This window comes from Seriola aureovittata, chromosome 15, assembly GCF_021018895.1.
Source record: "Seriola aureovittata isolate HTS-2021-v1 ecotype China chromosome 15, ASM2101889v1, whole genome shotgun sequence".
NCBI classification, from domain to species: Eukaryota; Metazoa; Chordata; class Actinopteri; order Carangiformes; family Carangidae; genus Seriola; species Seriola aureovittata.
The window spans coordinates 24,920,160-24,941,441 of NC_079378.1; the positions used below are offsets into that span (position 1 = coordinate 24,920,160).

Here is a 21,282-nt window from a genome sequence, read left to right on the forward strand (position 1 = left end):
ATTAAATAATTTCATTTTTACCATGAAATCCAAAATGTATGCACGTTTTTTTACTGTTTAATACTGTTTTTTACATTTTTGACAACACACTGACTTGACCACACAAAACAAAACAACAGGTGAAAATATAAAAGAATGAATCCATTTCTTTCTTTTTTTTCTCCACTAAAACCTAAGTTCCAACATAGACAGAGAGATGCATGAAAAGTACTGTTTCAAATTGTCTGACTTTCTACTGAAAGCTTCAGACGGACATTTAACAATAAGCATCAGATCGACTCAGCAGGCAAGCGACAGCCAGGTCAACACTAAAGTACAGGGCTCACTGCAAAAGTCTAACCAATACCTGATATTTGAAATCTGCTATAATCTGTCAACCACAAGCTGCATGAGATAAACACAGAAGTCATCATGACCAAATTCCCAGAGCAAATCTGACAAAGTTTTGAGATAAATCAAAAGCTCTTGCGAAAGCATGCAAATATGGTTTGGCACAACAGAAGGAAAGAAAGAAAAAATAGTTCCGCTGGTTGGAGTAATAGCTCTTCATTGGTCGGGAGCAGCTTTGTAATGCAGGAGCATGTTTATCTCTAACAGGCAAATCTTCAAGACAGGACTGAGAGTGATGTGTCTACGTCCACGGCTTGCCTGTCGGTCACTTTTTAATGTGTGGCGCTGCCAAACTCCACAGGGAGGTAAAATCACTCCAGTCCAGTCCCTTCATTCAAGTCTTTGTGGGGGTTTCTGGTTGTACCCAGACCACAGCTGGATACGATGGGGAGAGGAGGAGAGACTGGATGTATTGCACATATGCATCCACACACACGCACTCACACCAAGCCTCTCGTTTTCCACGTCTTTGTCTCCATCACTTCTGCTTGACCTACATCACGTTTTCAAACAGCTGCATGGATCTCATCATGGTTTCATCCTGTGGAGAGAGGAGACGAGAAACATGGCAGAATGATGGATTTAACTAGCACTGTACTGTAAGTCTAGTAATATAGTAATGTATATGTATATGTATAGTCAGCCCTGCTGTATGAGCATACATTAGACTTTCAAATATAAATACAATATATTCTGCTCTTTAAAAATGTTTTAAATCTATATCCATATCTACACTGATTTCATTTTTTTTCATATTTTTAATAATTATTTAATTTTCATAATGTTACTACTTATTTCATCTTACTTGTTATGTTAATGGCTTCCTGTGCTTTAAACCACCTCTCAGATTCTACATTTGGGCAAATATGGAAATATGCTCTATTTACTTAAAGAAGACAGTGAGATGCTGCTGACAGCTCCAAAAGCTGGTAAGTGAACCTTTGACCTTACTAGATTATATTGTGACACAGACTGTTCCCAAAAATCAAGGATCAACTTCCTTGTTTAAATGTGAAAATTATTTTTATTCAACAAATGTGTATGAATACTGGGGACCTTTTTCAGTGTAACTACATTTGTATGTCATGTTTTATACTCTACATACTGTATGTGTTTATATTGGCAGCGTATGGTTATATATTCAAGTATTAAGTTTTCCTTGTTTTTACAGAAGGAATGAAGACAATCACAGATGCAGGACAGTACGTACCTCCTGACAGGCTATAACAAACTCCTCTAAAGTCACCACTCCATCTTTGTTTTTATCCATTTTCTGCAAAAAAACAAACATAATGGGAATCACCAAAATTAGATTAAAACATGTTATTATTCTATTGTGGTGTCAGTGTGTTGACTGTGATCTCCTGCAGTGAACCTTACATGCAGAAACGGTAGAAACTACAACTCAATAGAGAGAATAACAGTCTTAAAGTTGCTATGGAGCGCAGGCACTGGGATTGCTATTGATATAAAACTTAATCAGGCGGATCTGAGAACGTGTTGCATGTGCAAAGTGTCTCAATAAAGCCGAGAGCTTCATTTCAGAAGCTCCTCGAGTGTGATGAGAGACAGGAGAAGTTACTGGCGGTGTAAACACAATGGCTTTAAAATCAGTCACCTGTCACCGGAAACAGAAATGTTTGACTCTTATGTTCATTCCATATTAACTTTATGTCTCACCTGAAAAAAGGCGTCCACATGCTGCTGCGGGACGTCTCCCTTTAGTGCAGGGTAGGTGTATTTTCCCATCATGTCATAAATGGCTCTCACGATCTCAGTCATTTCCTGAAAGAAAAGAAGATTTATTCACATTGTGTTGAGACACAAAGTGACACAGAGACACGAAACGCAGAGACAGTCTCACCTCTCTGTTTATGTATCCATCTCTGTTTATGTCATACAGGTGAAACGTCCACTCCAGCTTTTCCCTCAGAGTCCCCCGCAGCAGTATCGACAACCCCGTCACAAAGTCCTGACAGCGACAGAGGAGGACAGAGCAACAGAATCACATTCTGAAAGCATCATCATCACACATGGAAGTAGATTATTTCATATTTAACAGAAATGCAATAACAAAGGATTTATTTTCTTTCTTACCTTAAACTTAATGGAGCCGTTGTTTGTAGTGTCAAATGCATTGAAAAGATAATGTGCGTACATGCTTGCATCTGAAACACAAGAAAATAAAAGTGTCAGCTTTTCTGTTTCTCACAGAGAGATGAAAGAGATTCAACAACTCTTCACGTTACCTCCATGAGGGAAGAACTGTGCGTAAATGTGTTTAAATGTCTCCTCATTCACCACTCCGCTCGGACATTCCTGAGGGAGAAAAGATCAATTAATGTCACTCCACTCAATGATTTTAATGTTTTTCTGTTTGTAGGAAAAAGTAGTCCTGGTCACTTCACTCTCATCGTATATTTGTTAGTATCTTCTGTCACAAACACATTGTAGCATTTTAGCCATGCCAATATTTGTTTAAAATATTCTTATTTAAATGTTATTCTGACACAAATTAGACTTTTTATTTTACTTCCTCCAGAAAATAAACTGTTCCCAGTACTTGGATGATCCCCTGACTTTTCATTTAACACCATGGGGTTGACATTTTTGTCTGAACAACCATTGTATGGATTGTATGATTCGCATTCAGAGGATAAATCTTTATGACCTTGACTTTTCATCTTGGTCCAGGTTTTAATTTGTCCAGTGCTTTAGTTTATGAACAAATACATACAAAACTATGAAGACATTCCTTCCAGCCTCTGCTGTACTATGTACTGTATGTTGTATGAATGTAATCTCATAATAAAGTCAGACAGTGTGTGATTACATTCTTGAAACCACGGTAGAGGATCTGCAGCTCCTGTTTGGTGAAGTTAGTCTGAGCTTCCAGTTGGTCGAGACCCTCGGGCCTGTGACACACCGTCGTCATCTCCAGCTCATCATCAGTTTTATCTACAGGGAAGAGAGAGATCTTTATTACACAGAGTCATGTCAAGACCTCTATAATCCCTGTTTAACATGTGCTCTTCCCAATCTTTAGCAACATAAAAACTGTAATACGCAGTAAAGAGACAACTCAGCGAAGCTTGAGAATGTTAAGTCGGCAGGAAACATGTCAAGAATCTGATTAGGCAGCAGAAAAGAGTGCTTACAGAGGTGAAGTGAAGCAGCAGAGGAATAAGGAAAGAAGAGGATCACAAAGAGATAGAAAGAGAGAAAAACTTGACAAATAGATTTCCCCTCAGGACTCCAGGGACTTTATTAATGGCAACATGGAGCTGAGTATCGGCCGCTGTAGAGGAGGATGGCGGTTAATGATGTGTTCTGGTTCTGCTGTGAGCAAGGGTTTGTCACTGTGACTGTCTCCAGCTGCTGGGGCAATTCTAACTTCCCGACAGCCGGCTGTGCACACAATCCACACACCACTGAGTTCACAAACACGAGCAAATATCCAAGAGGAAACAGCCACACAAGCGCTAAGTGCAAGTGTCGTGTTCACTCGCAGCAGCAGACTGTTTGAACAAATGGTGCGGAAATGAAATGTGAAGTCTGGGGCCTTATATCGATGAGGAAGGACAGCACATTCACACACGGTGGCTGCTGTAACTTACTTTTATATCCCAACTGAGATCCTGTATAAGCTATTTATTTTTGCTTTTCTTGAAGATCAAATGTTATTTTGAACTTTATCCTTGGATTCATTATTTTAAAAGATCAAAACAACATCAGTTCCACATTGAGAGCTTGACCAGCAACACATCAATGACTTGACAAATGTCCACACCAACCTCCACTGTGGCTGTGTCAGCATCAGCTGGCTCAGTCAGCCTCACAGAAAAGGAGATTCAATTGAATATAATACTCCTGCTTTTTGGAGAGTGGCGATGACTCATCCATTTCAACCCATTCATCAGCGCCGTCAGGACTAATCCTCAACGCCGAAACAGTGTGCATCATCTGACAGAGGTTATCTTCATTTGAATTTCATGTCAATTATCGACCATCCACTTTCTCGCAGTTCCCAGAAGCATGAACTCTTCCAACAGTAACATCTCATTAGCTGCAATTGTTTCTCTGCACAAGGACAAATTCTGCAGCTTTAATCTTTGAATCCATCTTCATCTGGATCCTGTTTGTTATTTATCACGTTTTCAGATTCACTCAGTGGATAATGGTCTCAACTATCAGAACAACAGCTGGGTTCTCTCACGAAGATCAAACATGTTCTCAGGGCTGCACATGGTCGGTTACAGACAATACTTGTGAAGCTTATTTAGAAATAATATGACATAATAATATAATAATTTGAAAGACAACTTCCACATGCATGAAAAACTATAGCACAGAGCTTAGCACATTAGCTCATTCTGAGAGAGATGTTGCTCCTCGTTGTTTCTTCTCTTTTTCTACTGGATGCTGAAACACAGTGAAACCTTGGGACTATTCACTGTCAGTTATAATCTGATCGTGGGTCGTCATGTTTTGCTTTCTCTCAATTTTCCTCTGAGGTCCTGTTGCGATCTCCCTGACTGCTGTTGTCATGGAGATGGACAGCTATGATAAATGTGAACAGCGGTGGGAGCACAGGGTGAACCTGACAAAAAAAAGGGTGTCAAACAATTTTATTTTCCCTGTGAATAAAAAGGTTTCATGCTGTGTGTGTGTGTGTGTGTGTGTGTGTTGTGTGGTCAGAAACAGATGAAGTCAAATGAAGGTGAGAAAAGGAAACAGGCAGAGGTGTTGATCAGAGGAAGGGTGAGACATGGAGAACTGGGACGAGAGAAAGAGGGAGGTGGCGGAGTGTGAAGAAAAAAGGAGAGAACAACATATGGCACAACAGGATTCACAATATGTTTGAAGCAAAGAAAAATAAAGAAAAAAAATGGGATTCAGTAAAAGATGTTGCTATTGATCTCAGAAGCATGATGAGAAAAAGGGGATATTGATTGAATAATTAGAGTTTACCAGTAACCACTGGGCATTTAACCACCTGGAATTACAACACTTAATTTACTGATGAAAAAAAATCTATAATTCTATAATTACCAGATTAAAACAAAGAGATTTACTCTCACAAGATTCAGACCCTCTGCAACCATTAGGTGTTTGATGCTGAAGCTTATAAGCAGCAGATGTAAATGATGCAGCAGCTGCTCTGCACATAAACATTGATCAGATGTATCGGGAGGGAAGAGTTACTGAAGCCAAGTTAACTTGGTGGGAGCGTTACATCACAACTCTCTTCATCACAGGTTTGTTTAAGAGTTGAAACTAATACAAAATGTTCTCTATGTTCTACTTGCCCTTAAACAAGTACACACTTATATTCTTTAAACTTCCGAGTTTAAAAGCTGATTTATATCACTTCCATGTCCATGCGATAATATGAAGTTACAGTCAGTAGCTAAAAGCCACCTTCTGCTAAGCTAATGGCTGCTGGCTGTAGCATCATACGTATCGTACAGTCTTGAGAGAGATGTTGATCCTCAGATCGAACTCTCATCCAGAAAGTAAGTGTATTTGAACTATTCCTTTAATTCTGAAAGTTTTTTTCACAGTGATTTTACTTTGCATTTATGTCGTGGAACAAAATCAGCGGTTGCTTTAAAACCTTCCGCTCATGCAGCGACTTTATTTTCTGCCCCTTTTTGCAAACTTGTGATTCTTGAAGTTCAACACTCACTATACACCGCTGTGCTGCAAAGAGCAAATCCTCCAGAGACATCAGGGCTTTGGCTTGTTCTGCAGATGACTACTCTACAATATCATAGTGTGACTTATTTGTATTGGTGTCGTGCTTTGACACACCTCTCTGCCCTGTTTCCTGTGCTGCTGTAACACTCATTTTCCCTCCTGGGAATCTTCTATCTTGTCTCATCTCATGTCACCTCTCCACAGTTTGTACCAAAACACAAACCTTGATGGAAAAAACAGGATGACCCCTGTGCTCTCTTTTCCCAACAGCTTTTGAAAAGCTTTTTATCAGGACGAGTAAAAACAAACCCCAAGCGTCACCCTCATCCCGTGAGGTGTCAGAGAGTAATTGCTTTGCTTGCTGCTTCATCCATTTTATTTCTATCTCATGCAGCCGTACTGTAAATTCATCATTCATCCTGGCTGAGTGTTGGATCACATTCACACTCTCCTCTCATGCCCCTACAACCCAGTCTCCATGACAACAGGCTTCTCAAGCATACGGCCAAAGGAGGTATGATATGTGAGCTGCGTGTTAATTCACATGCTCTCGCCTGAACCCTCATTCGCTTCCCACTTCTCTTTCGCTCACTCACTCACACATCCAACAGGCGCACGCGCACACACACACACACACACACACACACACACACACACACACACAGATAATCATAGCGTGGGGGGGGGGGGGGGGGGCAGTGATTTTGCTCTCTAGTTGTTTTCAAGGACATCCGACCCCATGGTATTCTGTAATCTCTCCATCATGACCACAGTACATGTGTTGTTCCTCACACCTCAGCAGCAGCAGCGCGTGTCGCTTCATCCCCCACAATTCTGCTGCCACTTGCTTGAACGTGCATGTGTATATGTCGACATTTTTATTTTAAAATATAAACTGCTGTTAGTTAATGCACTTCACATTCACATGCTGTTTGGTACCATTTGGTTAAATGGGTTACGCCTTCCTAGTTCAATCTTTCACGCCACAGAAATATGGTAAACACATACATGTTCCTGCTGATGGTAAATGTGCAACACAGAAAATAACAAACACAAACACTTATTATGAGTTACAACTGGTCCAAATTATAATCAGACTGTTTCCTTTCTTTCCTGTTGAGCTGGTTTCTCTCTCTCTGTTTAGTCTAGCTTTCTGTTGCTCTTTTGTCTTCTCTCCGTCTGTCTCTGACTGATGTTGACGTACCTCTGGATGGTCTTCTCTGCTTGGTTTGCATGGTCAAAGTGCCCACCACTGCACCCATGTTGTCACCGTGGAAACCAGCCTGTCCAAACAACGAGTAATAGTCCGCTTTTTATTTCACGATTTTGTCACCCTGTCGTTCTGCCTTTATCTGCCTCTGCGGCTCTGGATCTTAAAGGGGCTTTGCCCCCGTTATGTCTTCTCACTGGTTTCAGATCAGCTCTCCTCATTCAGCTGATTCTTCTGGATTTCTGATCTCTTTCTCCAAACGCACATGAGCTGCTCCTGCCTCTCTGTGCCACTCCCTCTGCTCTGAGCTTCACTCCACTCATCTGTCAGCCTTCCTCCCTCTTTCTGCTCCCCTGTCCCTCGTGTTACTGTGGACAGACGCTGGTAACTGATTCACTTCTCACTCATAACACGACTGACAGGTGGATGGGAGCAGATGAAGGGCATTCATCTACCGCCACAAAGACACATCTCAGGTCTCTACATTCAGACCATCCATTCTTGTTTCCTTCTCTTAATCGTGACTTATTTGTCTTTTTACACACACACACACACACACACACACACACACACACACACACACGCACACACACACACACGCAGGCACACACACACACACACAGGCACATACACACGCACACACACGCACACACACACACACATACACAGACACACAGGCACACACACACACACACACACACGTAGGCACACACACACGCACACACACACAAACACGTAGGCACACACACGCACACACATACGCACCCATACACACACACACACACACGCAGGCACACACACACACACACACACAGGCACATACACACGCACACACACGCACACACACACACACACACACACGCACACACACACACACACACGCAGGCACACACACACACACACAGGCACATACACACACACACACACACGCACACACACACACACATACACAGACACACAGGCACACGCACACACACACACACACACACGCACACACACACACACACACGCACACACACACACACACAGGCACATACACACGCACACACACGCACACACACACACACATACACAGACACACAGGCACACGCACACACACACACGTAGGCACACACACGCACACACACACAAACACGTAGGCACACACACACGCACACACATACGCACCCATACACACGCACACACACACACACACACACACACACAGCTCAACCCTTTGGTTATCGATAACTTCAGGTCAATATCATATTCGTTTGTATCATAATGATGATGCAGATATTTAGCGTGGTGGCTGTGAACGCTGCACCAGTCCACCACCAGACCTTTTCCTCTCTCTCTTCCTCCCGTGTGGAGAACAACAGAGAATGAATCTTCCTTTCTCTCTCTCTTTTACTGTGGTACAAACAAGAACATTAGAGTGTTTAATGGTGTCAATGAATATTCATGGAAGAGATTCAGTTTAAGAAAATGAGGCTGTGTGCACTGGGGGAAGGAGAGCAGCGGGAGTGAGTAATGTTTATTTCCCTACGAGTGCTGAGCGTTAAAAATCACACGGGGTTGTTGGATGAAGAAGTGAAGAAGTGTTTGTAAGTGTTTTTTTTCTGCTTAAACAAAATCAGTCAATGTGGAGGAAAGCAGCTGATGAGGGAAACTACATGTGACGCAGGAAACCCCTGAAGTTTGCATTTGACATGAAACTGCAGTGATTCTCTGAAGCTTCTCTCCGCTGAGAATTTAAATCCACAATTATTGGAAGCAGGTTAAGACGTTTAAAAATCAGCTGCTCAGGAACACACAGAAAATGTGAACGGCTTCTTAAATATTCCACCGGCTGCAGAGCAGAAATGTCGGTCCTGGTGTTTATGTGACGGCTTCAGAAAACCACTCTTGGTTTAAAAAATTCATGCACTGCCATTTTTCCGATGACGTTTCAGCTTTCCTGTTTCTTGAAAGTTGCGTTCAACGTCGTTCAGAATGAGCAGCGCAGAGAGCTAAAGCCATGTGGATGGAGTACAGTGGCAATAATGAGATATACGATGTTTTAGATCATGAGTTTGAGAGACTTAACTCTGCAGTTATTCATAAATTGAATATTTATTCCTTCTGGTTATGTAAGCCTTGAAAACTTGCCTAATCACTGCATGTGTTGAATAGCAGAGCACAGCATGCAGGGCAGGTGAAGCTGGGGTTGAGGTAAGAACTTAACATGCACTGATTAATTAAACATAAAGTCTTTTATAATTCTAATAAATATTGTTCAATCCTCTTTTCCTTGAAGCACTTTTTCCCTTTTACCTCCATTCAAATATTGTCACAGTAAAATAAAAATAAAAAGATAATTTATCATATGTTTCTCAAAAACAGATAAATAAATCATTACTTTAACTTCTAGGAAAAATCCTCATAGTGACTGTTCATGAAGCGTGCATAAAAAAATCACAGTGCTATCACAGATGTTTAAGAAATCTTCACCCTAAAATAGAAGTAAGCCTCCAGATACACCAACACACACATACAGACACGTGCAGATGGAGAGTTAAGTCTTCAGACAACTGTAAGTGACGCCATGTAATCCCTGTGACAGATGTTTGCCATCTGGATCTGCCTTTCTGCACCGTCTCACCCTGCACTCTGACAAGCACCGAGGACACTGCACTGCAGTCTGACTTCATAATGTCCTCATTATCTTTTCACCAATTCATGAGCTACAGGTCGGCCTACACACTCTCCGTATCAGATCTGGATGTGCGTTAGGAGACTTAGAGAGCGGGAACAGGAGGCTACAGGATCTGGAAGTCTCCTTTTTGTGGTTCTTCTAGAGGAAGGCAACTGTTTTGTAACGGCTCGTGTTTACAGTCTCACTAAATGTAAAACTGTCAATGAAAATTTGGACATGTGGATGATTTTTGACTGGTCAGACAAAACGAACAATATTTCTGTCATTTGAAATGTAAATTGTGACAAATATTTATTAGATTTTACTTTCTAGATCAGTTTTATGTTCAAATTAATTTCAAGTAGAGGAAGTGAATAATAATAAATAAAAACATAATAATAAAAAAAATGAATATTAAAATATGATCAATTAGATTAAATGTTATAAAAGTGCAGAGTTACTCTGTAGTCAGTCAGATAAACATGGATCATAGAGCTCATACTGCACTCAGGGAAAATACAGCAGTGACTCTGACGGTCAGATGTTTAGAACAGAAGAGAGAAAGAAAGTAACTGAACGAACAAACTGAGCAAACACTGAAGGAACTGTCGAGACAGAACAGCTGAAGAACCGACAGCGCGTGTGGAGTTGCTCTTTGAACAACAGGTGGCAGCAGAGCACAGTCGCTCCTGATCAAACCAGCAGCTTGTGACACCAGAGCAGCACAAGTACAACAACATATGAACGTGTATGAGAAGAACCTACTGTACTCTACACAACTACACACCACGCAGCCATCCGCACTCATTGCATCAAATACTAGGATTCTCTATTAGACAGTAAAGCAAAGAGGCTGGAGAGAGAGAGAGAGAGAGAGAGAGAGAGAGAGGGAGAGAGAGGGAGAGAGAGAGGAGGCAAGAGATAAAAATAAATGTAGAAGAAGGCGGTTACATAAAAGTTTGTAGAGAGGTGATGTAAAAAATTAAAAGCGGAGACACATTCTGCCAGCTTCTTTTACAGCTGCAGAAAACGAGAGACAAAACGAAAGGAGAGTTTTGACGAAGCAAAGTTCACATACGCAGAGGAATGCTGGGTAATTCTGCCACAGCTCTGTGCACGAGCCATAGATCTGAATCCGTCTCTGCAGCGTGGCAGGACGTGACTCCTGCTGCAAGGTTACGCACTCAGAGGACACAGGTGAGAGACAGGTGCAGTGTGAGGATGGAGGAGTGACTTTCTGTCCTCACCTGCTTCACTCCTGCTGTTTCCAGCAGGTCCTGGTCTGCATGAAAGATGGTGTAAAACAAAACGTGTCCATCAGCACGAGCAAAGACTCAGACACTCACCTCTTTAGTTTCCCAAAATGTTTAAACTGCTGGTAGTGTGAAAGTGTTGACATTAAACGCGTCCGTGCATGCACATGTTCATGTTTGTGGTTTGGGATTGGGGATGTATGGATGTTGATATATTAGAGGAGTCCAGTCCCAGTCACCTCCAGACACATTATCACCACATCCTCAAATGAAACCAAGGACGTTGGACACTGCCTTTATATTGCTGCTATATGAAAAAATAAAAAAATAAGAAAAAGCAGCAGTTGCTTGTATCAAATTGTTCCTGTAGGAAATGAAATATTATTTCCCTGCTGCTGCACTTTGTTGTAGATAAAACATCCTCATCAGGTTTCTCACAAAGCTTCACTTGTTTGTAGTGCTACACAACAAAACTATTTCGAAAGCAACAATGTGAAACTAAAGTATAAAGTTCAGTATAGATACTACAGGGAGCATGAGGCACGTCACCCCCCACGTCTCAGCTCTGCTACTCACACTGTTAAATGTCTGAAAATGAATAAATGCTGCTGAGTTTGTAAGTGAAGCATTTTAAAGGTGAACAAGAAGAGCGCTGTGGTTCATGTCACCGTGTATAGAAGTGTGTGCAGCCAAATGTGCGTAAACTGCTGGAGATACGTGTTTGCTGGACACTTGGGGACTTGCGTTATTCAGTCTACCTGACAAGTTTGCGTGTGTGAAGCTGAATATGCATATTTTCATGTCTTCTTCCATGCATATGATCTCTGCTGGTCCTCTGTCTGCAGAGTGTGTGTGAGTAAATTGTGCAGAAAAAGGACCACAGCCGTGATGAAAGAATAAAGACTGTCACGCACACTGTGAACCTACAAGGTGAGATCAACTCTATTCACTCGTTTGACTCTGTCTCAGATCTAACGTTTATGATCCAGCCTTGCTGCTAAAATTCAAAACACAAATTTGCAAACTTGTATTCAGTGTCAGTATCAGTGGAAAGATCTAAGTCTGAAAGTCTAAACAAGGTTTATTTGCATCAAGCTTAGAAACATTCATAATCAGCAGCTCCAGATTTTGAATTACACTTGAATGAATGAACATGAAATGCAAATGCACATTTTCCACCAACTCACACTCTTTAATTATGTATGCAAACACCCCTCAAATACATGTGCAGCAAAGGTGATGGATCAGGCCTTTATATATATTATGTATCAACTTTTCATTTTAGAAGTTTATAGTTGAGATAATGAGAAATGATCTCTACTATTCTATATTCTATAGGAGTGATGTTCATTTATGGACACAATAACAATGACATGAGTGCCACGTTGTAATATAACACAATTATTACAGAGATATCTTTGTTAATCTTATCAGAGAGATGTAAATTTAAATTTCTTTTGGAGGTCCTGGGTCTCAGAGTGTGTGCCAGTGTCCACTCCTTTCAGACGTGTCTATAAAAGCTTGGATATGTTCCTCTTGAGACATCTCACTGGGAGCTGGTATTATATAATTCACGCTGCTAAATTCCACATTTTCTCTTTCCTTATCAAGCAAAAACTGCAATTTTAAAACTTAAAAAATCCCCCACGGTGTGTGGATATGATGTAATCAATGGGCCCAATTTTAGATAATTTATAACTTAGTAATTTGACTGAAGAAACTTAATTAACTCAGTGACATTTAATTATGGGATTACATGAAGATACGGCCCCTGTGGCGCCACATATACAAATGTCTTAACCTTAATGCAGTCAAAGGTCAAACTCATGAGCCGCAATCAGAAAAGCACAAAGGAACATTTGTGGAGAAGCAGCGAATCGGAGCAGAGGCTCAGTGTCAAGAGACCAGACGTTCAACACAATTCACTCTATTTCATCTACTGCTCATCCTTTCAGGACTCAGGGGGCAACATTACTGGCATCTACAAATAATGGCAGAGGGACAGAGATCAGCCTGAAACACTTTTCCTCTTTGTTCTTCTGAAGATGTGAATCCAGTCCTCACTTTGATTTGGAACATGAGCCCCTTACTGTGAAAGTAGGGTTGGAGCTGTTTGTTATATAAAAGGACGGATAGAGCACAGTCTCTCAGTTTATACACATTACAGATATGAGGCTGCAGTGCATGACCTAGATTGTCAACCCATGCAGCCACAAGTAGGTGGAATTATTTCCAGAATAGCACAGTCGCTGACTAAGTCACCAGTTTAGAGCACAGCTGCTTAATCACATTCATTTACTGCGGTGTGTGAGGTTAGGCTGATTTTAAGACAGTGGACATTCGTCAGCGCTAATGGACAAATAACATCACGGGTTACACAGTATACGTTGTCTGTGAGAGTTTAGTCAGTTGATCAGTATGAGAGTAAAACAAATCAGAAGTGGAGCAGGGATGTGGTTGCTCCAGTCAGTTGCATTCATTTTCATATTTTCTGTCAGAACCTGTAGGAAACGCACGAACAATATCATCGAACATGAAACATATAAATATAATAAAAGGTACCAGATATTAAACTGTGTTCCTACAAATAGTTTGCCACCTTTAAAAATGAATGTTTTGTAAAATATGTCAAACACAGAAACACTTTGTGTTTGTGACGTTGCTGCCTGATGTGACTGTAACTCTCCTGCTCTGGAGGAAATCAGTTCCCGGCAGTGGATATGCTCACACATTATTTATAGTTTTACAGTGAGACAAATGTTTCTGGATGGAAAATAAACAAGTGGAGGAGACAAATGGTCGAGAGGAAAAATGCACAGACCTGCAGTTCATGGCTCGCAGTGAGAATAAAAGCAGCGCCTGCACAAATGTTTTATGTGCCGTACTTGTGAGTGACTGAGTTTAATTTTACTTTTATATCAGAGCTGTCGTGACAGACCTGCAGCTGCACTCTGACTCAGCATTTGTTATTTTGCTGCTGAAGTGAAAAGTAACTTTTAGAATGAAGGAGGTGGTGAGGAGAGAGAGACAGAGAGAGAGCGATAGAGAACGAAAGAGAGAGAGAGAGAGAGAGAGAGAGAGAGACGGAGAGAGACAGAGAGAGAGACGGAGAGACCGAGACAGAGAGAGACAGAGAGAGACAGAGAGACTGAGACAGAGAGAGAGAGACAGAGAGAGACAGAGAGACTGAGACAGAGAGAGACAGAGAGAGAGATAAAGAGACAGAGAGAGACAGACAGACAGAGAGAGCCAGAGTGTCTCATAAATGTTGTCCAAGGAGTGTGTGTGGATGACGCAAAGATGACCTCATCCTTTCGCTCTTAAAGGTGACCACACGCGGTTTAAAGAAGCAGTTGCTGCATAAACCAGCTCCTTATGCAGCAAACCTCCGTCCTTTTTAACAGTTTACTAAGAATCAGTGTCGACTGATGACAGAATTCACCACACAACACCCTCTGATTCAGCCGACCTACCTCCTTGACTTTGTCGTTGTCCTCACCAACTTTGAAATCAAACCGTGATGTTTGAACCGTGATGCCTGTGCCATGTGATGGACGTGAGTTTGTTTGCACATGACACTGAACATAATTCGTTTATGGGGAAGCTGTAAGGATTGTAGGAAATTTTGAAGCTGATAAACCTCTGAACATTTTAGCGACATGGCAAATATTCTTGAAGCACTGATGCAAAATCACCAGCACCATATCAACAGTCCAGACTGCTGGTATAATAATGTGGGAAATGGTTTCACCCTCATACCAACCAACCAAGGTCTGAACATCTATCAGAGTGTTGCTGACCATGTTCATCCCTTCATGGCCGCAATTCACACATCGCCTCATCAGCTCAGGGACTGAGCAGAGACAGAGACACGGCTGTGGATGAACATGTCAAGGAGCTGTGTTCATCATCTTTGCTGTTGTGGGTATTTGAACCTTGACCTTGGCCACACGGCTGCACCTGCTGCACAAAAAACATCAGGACTCAACAGTGTCGAGCGAAAAGAAAAACTCAATCTGCTGATAAAGTTTTGAGTCGGAAAGTAAAAGTAAAGGTAGATTGCCAGAAGTTTTCGACACAGTAATGTCGTGTGTTTCTTACACTCTGTTGTATGAAAGCATCAGTGGATCACATGAGCACAGATGTCTGTATCTGATCAAGTGTTCACATGTGGAAAGTCGTGAACTGTAAATGATGTGAGTGAAACATGCAAGTTCATCTGTGTTGGGGTGAAGAGCCACAGTACCTTTGGTGAGGGTTCCTGACACCAATCTCTGCAGGGACTGGATGAGTTTGAGCACCCCCTGCCTGCAGCGGCTGGTACAGCCAGCCATCCTGAGGTAGAGGCAGGGGCCGGGGGGCTGAAGCTTCACCGGGGAAAAACTGCTTCTTCCAGGATATTTAAAAAAAAAAAAAAAAAAAGGTTTGAACTTGCAAGAGTCTCCACAACGTTTCTTCAGGAGATGTTGTCGTAGTGTGATCCTTAATGCGAAGAAGACGCTGCTGCAGCCGTTCTTGTGATACGAGTCATAGATGGAGAAAAAAGTAAGAACTGAGATAAATAATAACACAGCTGCACCTGAGTACCTGTGAACTGACTCAGGTTCATTTCACTCACACTCACTCACTCAGGCGCGCGCGCGCACACACACACACACACACACACACACACTGTGAGACAGGTATCACTGCTGAAGGAGCCAGATAGTTAGAAATGTTGGAAAACAAAAATCCAGTCTTTAATGTTAAACTTTTAAAAAGCAAAGTTGCACCCCACAGACTGAGTCAGAGGATCAGTGATTAAACTGACTCCAGGACGTGAAGAGCCGAGCGCACTGGAAGTTCTGTTTGTCCAAGAAAAAGCAGTAAAGCTCGTCCAGTTCTTCTCCCCTCCTCTTCGTCTCGTCCTGTGTCTCGTGAGGCGTCAGGTTCTTCCTCCAGTATTTGTTTCTGTGAGACGTTTCTCCCTGTGAGCTGCAGTGGGAGCCCTGCGGCTGCGCTCTGTGCTGGAGCTCTGCTCTGGCTTCCTCAGCAGATCTGTACTGCAGAGAAAGCCAGCAGCCACCGCTGTGCCCTCCCTCTTCCTCTATGCCCCCCCCCCCGCCTTACATTGGTGCTTCCTCACTCTCAGTCAGCTTTGTCTTTTAGAGCCTGCACAGACATGATCCAGTTAATAGACTGGTGCAAGAAGAAACAGGGGTGTAATGTTGGTGGTTTATGGTTTATGGCTGGAGCTCAGAGCGTTGTGACAAATACATCTAAAGTTTGTATCAACAATTACAGCGTGTTCTCCCTATACTGTGATAACAAATGCATTACATGCATTAAACTAACTTATATTCACAGCACCAACAGCATTTGACTGTGAATTTAAAATGAAAACATCAGTGGATCACATGAGCACAGATGCTCCATATGTCTTAGTGCAAGATGTCATATCACAACATCAGTTCCCAGTCTGTAGTCAGTGCCACAGTCACATGTGAAAGTGTAAATGGTCGTTTATTTGAAAAACTGTTGTGTTCACATACATCTCATTTGTGCTGGATGTTTTTAATTTAAATAACAGTTTATTAGTATACAGTTTATGGCTTATTTATGAAGTGTTTCAATGTTATTACCAAGTGTCTGCCTGCGATAAGAGAATGTCTATAAATCTTCTCAGTATATATCATGTTAACCGATGTGCGTCTTTAGCTGAGGACATTTATACAAATAAATTTATTGAAAAAAATCCAAAAAATGCAAAAAAAAAAAGAGAAAGATGGATGTAAAAAAACCTAAAAACACATTGTGGACCTGAGGCTTTCCCATGAAGAGTTTATGTCTACAGTAATAACATTAATCACACCTTGAGCTCTGCACATTTCCGTCACTATGGTGACCAGGCAACCCATCAGAAGTGAGGAGCTATCATTCCTGAAAAGGTCTGAGTCAATGTCACACATATACAAGCGATGACCCAGGGACTTGGTCAACTCTGTGACGAACTGACTCTGAAGCAGCTTATGTAAGGCCAACTGCGGTTTGCTGGAGCTTTTTGTTTCTCACTCCACTGAACTGAGGAAATGTTCGGGGAGAGCGTGACGCAGTGTTTCCTCTCGTCTATTTTCTCCCTCTCATCCACTGCCTTGTCTATATTTAATGCTTATAGATTCTATTTATTTCCTCACAGTCATCACAGCTTTTCAGGAGGTCTCCAGTATCTCGGTCCTAAAGGTCACGTGTGAGGGAAAAAAAAAAAAAGGATGACCATAGCTTTCGTGACTCGAGGTGGTTGTTTGCTCAGTCGTGGTGAGATCCCAGGGGAGGAACTTTACTCACAAGGAGTAAAAATAGCAGCACAGTGGCAGCCACACTGTCAAGAACAGTGTGTGCAGGATATTGGTAATTACAGTTCAATTATAAACAGTGATAAGGGAACACAACAACAGTTTTTCATATAGTTATTATACATATTTCATATAAGCTCACATTTACATTGTTGTCATAACTCATCATCTTTTATGAGCTTTTATTTGTGGCTCTGAAATAACTGAGATAAAAAATGGTTCTGCAGTATGTAGGGTTTTCTGCCAAACACTAAAAAGACACTGACATTGTATTATTATTATTATTATTATTATTTTTTTTTTTTTTTTATTATTATTATTATTATTACATTTTCCATAATCTTTTATTTACGTAAAAGTACAAACAGAACAATCCTAAAATGCTCACAAATGAAAATCCTGCATTTAAATTCTTACTAAAAGTAAAGAAGCATCAGTGAAATGCACTTAAACATGAAAGTATCCAAAAATGTATGAATGTATTAAATTGTCAATAATGGAGCCAGTTGCTTTAAGTCTGATAGTTTAGTACAGTGGTTCTCATGTATGAGTCGACCTCCTCTGAAAGGGTCACAGGATAAATCTGAGATGATTAAAGGGGGAAGAAATCTAAGTTACATTTATCTGTCTTCCTTTTTTGTTTTTTCTCTAATGTTTGTATTTTGGGGAAATATTGGATAATTCCACCTCTTTTGGTCACAGTCAGGACTTTAAATGAACACAACACTAAAACACTAACAAGCTATAGACATCTGAAAAGCTGCGAGGAGTCCCAGCTGCACCTTGTAACCTTGTGAAGTTTAATCTTCATTGTATTTTATAAGATGATGATATGTTTGTGATGTAGTAAAGTGGAAGTTGCATAAAATGGAAATTTCGGTAGAGATGTGAAGCACCTTGTGAGCCCAGACAGTAATCTGCTCATTCATCCACCTGCTCAGTGTAACCATGTCTGCCCCCCAGAAACCATTAGCGGGCACGACAGTGTCAACTCAGTGCAACCTGGATAATTCACTGATCTAATTTCTGCATCACTTCTGGGGTTTTCTCTCCGTGGCACCGTCACAACCGCGACCCGTCATGAAGCACATTACATCATGATCCTGCGGCCTTTGTCCCTCCCACAGACACGATTCACATTTCTAAAAACACGTCTCTTAATGTATACGGCTGCCCAACAGTGACGGCTCTCCGCTGCCTCCATGACAAGAAAATACATTCTCATAGAATTAAACAAATCTTAAGAAATGATGTTGGCAGTAAAACCTGCCACACTGGTGGTTACATCAGCCAGAGAAGGTGAAGAGGAAGACATAAAATTAGTTATTATGAACAATTGCGGTATCCATGGTGATATGAAGATATTAATAAACAAACTCACAAAAAAAAACACTTTGGCACCTTTTTGTGGAGAGTGTTGTTGCCATAGTGAAGCTGATTCCTTGAGTAGAAGAACCAACAAGGAGTTGTTTAAGACTTATTGAAAAGTAAGCTGCACATTTTGAACAATATTAACTTACTGAGTGAGACCCAGTGTTCATTCATTCATTCATTCATTCATTCATTCATTCATTCATTCAATCATTTGTATATCCCTGTGAGTGAAGCCTCAGGTGTTCCATGTGTTGAGGGTTGACTGTTCACAGCTGACCCCTGCGTTAGCTCCCACGTTCAGATGTGAAGCCTCCGCACTGAGCACGCTCAGACGAACCTGTCTCTCCAGACGGGAGTTTAAAAAGTCATCCGCACGTGTAACGGCGAGAAGTGGCGAGAACGCTGGGAGGCCATGGAGCTAAGATGTCTGGCAGAGCCAACTGTAACACAGCCAGCTGTATCACCAGACCCACACACTAACTCACACCCACACGCACAATCACACAGGAACATGTGGAGCTTCTCGTAATCTTTCTTCAATACAGGAGACGAAGATAGATTTAACATGGAAACAGATCCAACCTGCTGGTGAAAGCAGGTCAGGTCTCAACACATCAGCATGTACAATAAAGTCAGTCATATAAGAGCACAAACATAATGTAAGTAAGTGCTTTTATCCTTGGGAAGAGGATTGAGACGTGAATTTGTGGAAGCGGCCAGTGGATATTAAGTGAAGTAGAAGTGTTTATCTGCAGCATACAGCTGTTTGGTCGACAGCTTCTTTTTGTTCATGCTGAATGTTACAGGTTTGAAATAACTGAACACTCCTGCAGCCGAATGAGCAGCTCAGCGGAGCTGTACCTAATAATAAAATGGAATAAAATCCCATATCTCATTAGAAATATCTCATTTACACAACTTAAACACAGGCCGATGGCGTTAGATGAAATGTTAAGGGATCATCAAAGTTCGTGCCAACAGGTCCAGTAGTTACAGTTAGTTAATAGAGTGAAAGTTAGAGCTGATTCTGTGATCCACCCAGTAGCTGTTGAGATGTTTCTGCTCCACAGTGCTGAGCTGACGGAGACCAGCTCTGCCTCTCTCTAAATCAACCAGTGATGCAACATGTCAGTAAAGTTTTGCAAGTTTTTTTAAGCTGGCGTTTATGCACCTACAGTAAAGAAAAGACAAACTGACAAACTGAACCCAAACAAAGAAGACGAGGGCTACTTTTGCAAGACTTTGTTGCAGCAGAGTTGAATAAATAAATGTAGAGCATCACAGTCTTTTGTGCTCGAGACCAGAAGTCTGCAGATCAGAGATGAGACTCAGACTGTAGCTGGTATTTAAAGTACAAACTGGACTGGACAGTGTTTCGTCTTTAGGCTGAGCAACTGGCAAAACCTCCACAAAGCTCACTCCCTGTTCAGTCTGCAGAAGAAATTTGTTTAATTATCCATGGCAGCTGCGGCCCTGTGCAGGTCCACTGGGTGCAATTAGGACGTGTGACTTAACAAACACCAGCCAGCACTCCAGTCAAATACAGTGGCTGTATATCCACAGCTTCACAATGCAGGCTCCAACGACTGCAGAGAAACCAGGAGAGGAATCTTTTTTTAAAGCTTCGCACCTCGGCGCCCACGTCACCTCCTACTCAGCTGCATAATGTAGGAGGTGATGTGAACACTTTATCACATTCCTTTGGCAATAATTCAGTAGATAGATAAATGAATAAATACACATGAATCCAAGATGTTCCTCTAAACTGAGTGACTGACTGAACTACATCAGTTCATCATCATTTCTGACTTTCTGTTTTCGCAAAAACAAGTTTATACATAAACATATTCCAAAAATCCAAGATAATCAAATTAATTTCCTCAGATGAATGAAGTCACCTCCTTATTTTTTTTTATCAGTAATGTATCAGTAGTTTCTGCTCCCAGAACTCAAAGCTGATTCAGCAGCTACATTTCAAAGGCTTTTTGACGCGACACGTTTCTAATGAATCATAGAGACTTCTTAACCTCCAGGTCCAACCCTTTGAGGACACACTACCACAGCCACATGAGGCAAGGCAGGTGTATTTCAATAGCATGTTATCATGATACAATGAGGTCATTTAATGTGCATTCAATGTACAAAAATAGAAGTAAAAAGCACAATAAGAAAACAGTATAAAAACACAGATTATAAAATAGAATATCTCATTAAAGAGAAAGATTAAAAGATTAAGTTTTTAGCTTCTTCTTAAAGTCAGTGATGGTTCAGGCAGATTTGATTTGATCTCCATTAGAAGCTGGTTCCAGTTGGTTCCAGTTGGTTCCAGCTGGTTCCAGCAGGGGGCAGCACAGTGGCCGCAAGACA

The 21,282-nt window shown here is 41.4% G+C and overlaps 1 protein-coding gene across 2 annotated transcripts in view; it reads right to left on the reverse strand.

The window, feature by feature from the left end:
• Positions 1-16,241, reverse strand: part of kcnip1b (Kv channel interacting protein 1 b) — a 16,871-nt gene extending 630 nt beyond the window's left edge. Inside the window, exons 1-8 of one of the 2 annotated variants that reach the window (XM_056398354.1) lie at positions 15,456-16,241; positions 3,224-3,348; positions 2,640-2,709; positions 2,488-2,558; positions 2,255-2,362; positions 2,071-2,175; positions 1,601-1,663; positions 1-931 (exon numbers count right to left, since the gene is read on the reverse strand). The exon at positions 1-931 is cut by the window's left edge and continues 630 nt beyond it. In XM_056398354.1, coding sequence (XP_056254329.1) covers positions 884-931; positions 1,601-1,663; positions 2,071-2,175; positions 2,255-2,362; positions 2,488-2,558; positions 2,640-2,709; positions 3,224-3,348; positions 15,456-15,543 — 678 coding nt within the window. In that variant the 5' untranslated portion in view covers positions 15,544-16,241 and the 3' untranslated portion in view covers positions 1-883. Of the gene's footprint in view, positions 932-1,600; positions 1,664-2,070; positions 2,176-2,254; positions 2,363-2,487; positions 2,559-2,639; positions 2,710-3,223; positions 3,349-7,294; positions 7,696-15,455 lie in introns of those variants that run through there. The other variant, XM_056398355.1, reaches the window with a different exon arrangement.
• Positions 16,242-21,282: the final 5,041 nt, after the last annotated feature.